The sequence below is a fragment of the Formica exsecta genome, unplaced genomic scaffold, assembly GCF_003651465.1.
Source record: "Formica exsecta isolate Colony F162 unplaced genomic scaffold, ASM365146v1 scaffold562, whole genome shotgun sequence".
Lineage (NCBI taxonomy): Eukaryota > Metazoa > Arthropoda > Insecta > Hymenoptera > Formicidae > Formica > Formica exsecta.
In genome coordinates this window covers 524,133-531,206 of record NW_021852868.1, presented here as the reverse complement: position 1 = coordinate 531,206, position 7,074 = coordinate 524,133, and the positions used below count along the sequence as shown (strand labels likewise).

At 32.7% G+C, this 7,074-nt stretch overlaps 2 protein-coding genes across 5 annotated transcripts in view; both read left to right on the top strand.

The window, feature by feature from the left end:
- Window positions 1-2,758: 2,758 nt before the first annotated feature.
- Window positions 2,759-4,269, top strand: LOC115242093 (transcription elongation factor 1 homolog). The gene is made up of 2 exons (XM_029818153.1): window positions 2,759-3,391; window positions 3,726-4,269. Exons 1-2 carry the CDS (start codon window positions 3,276-3,278, stop codon window positions 3,856-3,858), a joined length of 249 nt encoding a protein of 82 aa, XP_029674013.1. The 5' UTR covers window positions 2,759-3,275; the 3' UTR covers window positions 3,859-4,269.
- A 1,055-nt stretch (window positions 4,270-5,324) lies between these two features.
- LOC115242092 overlaps window positions 5,325-7,074 on the top strand; it is a 14,238-nt gene continuing 12,488 nt past the window's right edge. For 2 of the 4 annotated variants that reach the window (XM_029818151.1, XM_029818149.1), the window contains exons 1-2: window positions 5,325-5,902; window positions 5,970-6,155. The gene's annotated coding sequence lies outside the window, so the exon portion shown is untranslated. The remainder of the gene's footprint in view (window positions 5,903-5,969; window positions 6,156-7,074) is intronic. The other 2 variants (XM_029818150.1, XM_029818148.1) reach the window with 1 other exon arrangement.

The following is a 7,074-nucleotide window of genomic DNA, read 5'->3' as shown; positions in this document are numbered from 1 at the left end:
CACTACGCATTGCGGACGCGGATCGGATTTGGATTACGGACTGCGAATCCGATCCGAGTCCGCAATGCGTAGTGTGACACGGGCTTAAAGCCCGTATCAGACTATGTATTGAGATTGAAATTTAACCAATCAGGACAAAGAAATTTTAGTTCCTTTTATCCTGATTGGTCAAATTTCACGCCGCCATTTTTCGTAAGAAAAATTTTTCTAGCTGATACAGTAGCGCCAACTAGATCCATTTTAGAGCCGGCAGAACTACATAGCCAGATTCATTTTTCGGTACCACGGTAAAACGGCCGGTTGACGTATATCCATGCTAAATCCATATAATTCTGGATCAAAATTGCAATGAAATATTATAGATTTATTAATATTTTATTAGCTGCATGTAAAGTTTTGTCATTCTAATATAAACTACAGACAGCGATAATAAATTATCTCTCTTTATTGTTAAAATATTTGTAATATATCCATAACACGAATCGTAAGATCGATAGATTATAATAATAATAAAAAGTCGACTTAGCATTCGTTTAATTAATAATTTATTTATGCAGCATTATTATATATAGCATTTTAAGAAAATTTAAAGCATTGGACAAAATATATTTGAATCTATAAAATTGTTAGAGAAATAATTATTGTCTAAAATAAAAATCAATAATCGAAAAATTGTAACAAAATAATATTATAATTTTTATCCCCGTTGCTTCGATCTTTACTTGCCATAATGAATGATTGCGCTTTGATACAGATTTTTATAGTCTTTTGATAAACGACATAAAAATACAATTTTATGTTGTTTATGAAAAGTTATTAATCGTTAATTGTAATAATTATAGTAAATTATATTTCGAAACTAGTCGCGATCGCGTTTAGAGAAAGAATTAGATAATGTGTACGAAGCGTTTCGCATTATTACTTTATTGCTCGAATGTCGCCGTGCGAATAATAAAAAGGCCGTAACACGTAAACAAACAATAAAAGTCACCAAGGCTAAACACTACATGGTTGTTGATATTTCGTTACCGAAATATCTTCAAATTAAAAATATATTAAAAATTTTTATAAAGACATAATTATTGTTAATCAAAAGAAAGAGAGAGAGAGAGAGAGAGAGAGAGAGAGAGATATCGCAACAAAACAATAATTTATAATTTTGATTTCTGTCAGTTCTTAATTAAATGTATACATCACGCGAAATACGTGCTTTAAGACCTATCGTTGCCATATAATTACAGTATTATTTAAGATATCTAAAAGATAACTAATTATTAATTATATTAAATTATTTCTCGATACACTGTCGCGATCGCGTTTAAAAAACAAGACTGTATAATATGTAAAATGTAAACAATAGAGCGCAATACGCCGTCAAGGCCAAATACCAATGAATTATATTGATAATTCATTGCCGTAATATTTTACGTATTATATATCATATATGTATACGCGGACATTAACGTATAAAAATATTTTAAATTGTAAATTAATTATTTATTAAACGATTAATGTATCATGAAGCCCGTAATGCTAATTACTCGATCCTGCGATTCGATTGTTCAATTGCGCGTTTTTAATCCAAATTATATTTAAATAATTGAAAAGTCGTATGATGAGAGAGATAGAGATATATAATCATTTTTAATGTGCATCAGTGCGCACTATGCATCCAACTGTGCAGCTGCAAGTGTGCAGGTGCAGTGAGCAGTGACAGCAAGTGTATGACATATGTATATTTGTATTACATACATACGAAATATTAGGCACTAAAATCTTGAAGCAACGAACATTGCATCCAACTGAATTTATAAATTAAAAAATTAATTAAATAATATAATTAATAATAAATAAATTAATAATTATAAAAAGCTAATGTATATAAATTAAAAGCATAATTTTTGATATTGCTTAAAATGCTTGATAATTTTGTTTCAAGAATAAGAAAACAGTAAAAGCAATTTATTGTAAATATCTTCTACGTGTTATATTTAAAAATTAGGACAATTATTAAGAGAATTTTGATTGAAGAAAATTTATTTCATTTCACAATATATACATAAAAATATTTTTATAATAATTTATTATCGCTTTCCGTAATTTATACTAGAATGACAAAACATCACACGCAGCTAATAAAATATTAATAAATCTATAATATTTCTCTGCATTTTTGATCCACAATTATGGATTTAGCACGGACACGCACCAACCGGCCGTTTTACCGTGGCACCGAAAAGAGAATCTGGCTATGTAGTTCTGCTTTTCGCCGACTCTAAAATGGATCCAGTTGACGCTACTGTACCAGTAGAAAAAGCGTCCTTCGAAAAACGGTGGCGTGCTGGCGTGCACGCATGCAGCTCAGTGTTGTGAGACGGGCCGGGTTTTCTCGCGCATGCGCGGCGAACGTAGCATCAATGAAGTATATATATTATATATTACATATTTTTCCTTAAATTACAAAAATTTATGTGAAATTGTATACAGACGATCAATACATCTTTTTATACATATATAATTGTGTATATATGTATATATATTTAATACTTTTCCTTAAATTACAAAGATATCACATGTGTGTTTACCTGTGTGATGAAAGAGATAAACTGAAAGAGGGAAGGATGTTAAAATAATTTAAAGCACAAAATATATAATAACAAAACAAAATAAAACTTTCGCGCCCACAGCATAACCTTGTTATTACTGCAGATAGATACGTCGTTGCTAATTGTTGTCATGGCCGCGCATGCGCGAGAAAACCCGGCCCATCTCACAACACTGGTGCAGCTGCAAGTGTGCAGGTGCAGTGAGCAGTGACAGCAAGTGTAAGACATATGTATATTTGTATTACATACATACGAAATACTAGGCACTAAAATCTTGAAGCAACGAACAGAATAGATCAAGAAAGATGTTGAAAAAATTAAATAATATTACGGAGAATATACACGGAACTCTTATAATGCAATGATGAACTTAATATTTAATATTGATATCGCGTTCGATGCTCGTACGCGAAAAATGTAATCGACCTAACCTAACAAGGCGGTTCGCGTCCTAAACATAACCTACTAAAATACAACGAAAAGATTGTCTCAGAAACAGAAATCATATGATAACACATAAAGTTATTGGTACCCAAGTAAAGGGAAATAGGAAGTGAAAGTGTAAATACCCTCTTATAAATAAAAAAAAAAAAAAACGAAAAGATTGGCAATATCGATAAACCGATATTTCATACGATCGAAATACGTATAATTTTCGATTGAGACAAGATGGGTCGACGCAAGAGCAAACGAAAACCACCCAGCAAGAAGAAAGCTATTCAACCGTTGGACACACAATTTAATTGCCCGTTTTGCAATCACGAGAAGTCATGCGAAGTTAAGATGTGAGTATGTGGAAAACTCACGAGTATGTATATGAGCATGTCGAAATGACATCACACAAATGTTACGTTTTAAAGTAGCACTTGATTAAATTTATGATCGACTAAACTTTCTTGATATTCTCAATAAGCTTATAAAGTAGTGTCGATTTAACTCCTAGAGAGAGAATCGTGTTGACTTTGTTCACTTTAATTACATGAATCTTAGATTGATTCATTAGTAATTTGATAAAGCAATAATAAATTTATCGATAAACTTAAATTAATATCTTTCTACTAACAATGCTTCTACTACAACAATGCTTTCTACTAACCAATGCTCTCTTTATGATTTCAGGGACAAGTCGAGAAGTACTGCCAGAATAACTTGCAGGGTGTGCTTGGAAGACTTTCAAACAACAATAAATTTATTATCGGAACCTTTAGATGTATATAATGATTGGATTGATGCTTGTGAAAATGCAAATTAAAGATAGAAGATTTCTACATATATGTTATAGGTGATAAAATTCTAGTGTCACATTTTTAAGATTTTTACTCACTATCTTTCAAATATAAGCTATGTTTTATAAAGAAAGATATATATTCTTTAATACTGCGCTAAATGTTGCTTTGTTCGATTGTAAAACAATGTATCATTTATTTATATTATAAATGTATGCACAATATTGTTATAATAAAAGATGGTCTTGATCTTCTATATGAAAATACGAGATCTGTTACACATATATACACATTTAGTCACATTTAGCACTTAATAATAATGTTAGGTATGTAATCTTTATGATATAAAATGTTTAGATAAAACCTTATTATGTCACACAGAATATAAATATTTTTGGACACATGATTATATAATATACGTGTGTTTGTGACTGTAATGTATGTGTCAATTATTTTAATATAGTTATTTTAATACAATTCGCTATAATATATTTGTAATATTATACATTATGTGTATATATATGTGATTTTTATAATGTACGATACAGAGTCGTATATCATTGCACACTTTATAGATAAAAGATAGAAATCTTGCGAACCGTTTGTTGGCGACTTAGTATAAGAATACTTTTTTGAATCTTTACACACTAGTTATTGATTATCCTAGACAGCCCAGACGGGTAATTATACATTATGTGTATATATATATATATATATATAAACACCTTATTATATAAGAAAATATTGAGAGAGATATACAAATATACAAGATATAAATATATTCTATATTTTTTTTCCAATTTTCATGAATAGGAACTTTTAGGATTTTCTGAACTTTTAGGATAACTTTCATTGAAATTTTTTCTTTCCATTTTTAGCAAAAATGATTCAAGTTACGTAAAATAAACAATAATAGAGCAACGTTTAATTTCTAGTAAGAATTATGAATTATATTTTAATTAACAGAAGGAAAAAGGATCTTCTTTTCTCTCAATAAAAATCTTTAATATATTGACCATATAAACTGTCTTCCCGATAGAATACTTTAATATTGATATAAAAATGCATAACAAAAATAGCATGCACAAATGAATGATTGTTTTAATCAAATATTTAAAAACGCGCGGTTTTCAATGATGGGAGACCATCGAGAATGAACGAAAAAGAAAGATTAGAAAGTTCCACACTGTTTGCGCCCTTGTGATTTTATGGTAAATGACCATAAATCATGGTCTCGAGCGTAACTTGAGAGGCTGTATTTGAAAATGTCGTCTAGCAATAATAAATCTTCCATTAATCCTTGGAAGGAACATATTTCGAGATGTAAAATGCACCGTCGTAGAAAGTTTAGAATTTTTATATTTGGCTAACAGTCAGATCAATCGCGCTCGACGACGTTGTCCGACGAAACCGCATCTAGACACCCGTCTAGTTCCTGGACCAGCATTCCCGCGGACCATTATTCGCGCGCTTATTCGTGGGCTCGTGGCGGATGTGCAACGACGGTGGTGCAGCCAAGATGGCGTTCGCCGAGCGGAGTACGCTGTCGGGCAGGAACGCGTGAGGGTAAGAGAGGAAGAAAAAATGCCACGGGGTGCCGTCGACGCTTCGCGCGGGGTGCTCTCGTGAGGATCGGGCCCTCGGGAGCAGTGCGCGATACTCCGTGATACTCGGCATTAACCTAAGTGTGGTTGCGCGCGAGGACTTGCGGCGCGACACGGCGTGGTGAGGTGCGGTACGGCGCGACGCGGACGGGGGTCCTCACCTCCTCCTCCCCCTGCCTCGCAGGCTGGCATGGAAGCGCGACCCGGTCGTGCGACCGAGCTCGTTGCACGCGAGGGAACGACGACGCCGTGACATCGCTCGGTTACGAGATCACTCGGCGTCTGAGGATCAGACGCGAGCTACACCGGCCATGGCGTCTGTCGCGCGCGCGTGATTGCCGATCAAGCGGTTGATTGAGAAATAAAGTAAAGCGAGAAAGAGGGTGAGAAGAACATCGGGACGCATCTACGACGGCGGTGATAGGGAACGATGATGAAGTATCGGAGACTCATCGTGTATATATAAGTACGTAAACAAACATTCTGGCCTATTTTCTTATCTCCCGTTTTTGTTTCCTGATTACATTTGACAGCTACTCACCATCGTCACCGTGGGTTTCCCTGGATTATGCGTGTCGATATGCGAACGGAATGTTTCGATTATACAATTCACGTGTACGATGTCGTATCCTTGGACTGAATCAGTTGTTCAACGAACAGTGTAATCAATCAGTTTTTGATAGAAAGCTGTGAGAGGATACTCTGTTGAGCAAAGAGTTGTAAGTGCGTTTGTCTCTGTAGACTATGTGATTCTCGAAACAGGTTTGATTCCGCAAAGATTCTATGAGATCTACGCTTGACAAATCTCTCAGTGTTCTCTCTTGGTGTTCCATAGATTTATAGGGTGCTATTGGTGCACAGGATCTTTTCTCATATGTGAGTGAATGTTACGAATTAACTGTATTGCATTGAAATACTCCAAGAGATGACAAAGCTTTTTGATAATTTTAATATCTAATGCTGACCAAGCATTTTTCGAAAGATGCTAAAAAGACATTTTTGTGAATGCTGCTGCATACTTTTATCTCAGTGAATATTTTATTTTACATTATTTTATGTTATAAGAGCTGGGATAGTCTAGAATATTTTTTAAATAGGTAGTATATATGTCTTTTTAGTTTATAAATATAAATAGATTTTTATATAAATAAACTTGTTTAGTTTATAAATATAAATAGATTTTTTAACCGAGAAAAGTGCTATCAAGTATTAATTCACTCAGAGAATTTAGTCTAATAGAATCATTTACTCGGCAAAATAAAGTTTGTTACATGTTTTCATATAAGTTTATTGTTATGCTTTTTTCAATTATATTATTGAAATATTTACATGGCATATTAATTCCAATTGTTTATATAAATTTTATGTATTAATAAGATCATTGCGTAAATCTTAGGTTACTTAAGAGAATTAGAGAACAAACTTTATTATGTTAAAAACTTTGATCTTTTTTATCTGACAATAAGTATTCATAGCATTATTTCATTTCACATCATGTATCTATTATATAATTTCAAATAGTAAAAACTTTGTAACTAAAGGATTGTACTATTTGATATCTTGTCTCTTTGTCAACAAAAAGCAGTTTCTTACTAATACATCTGATAAAATAACAGATATTAAGATTATATATATATA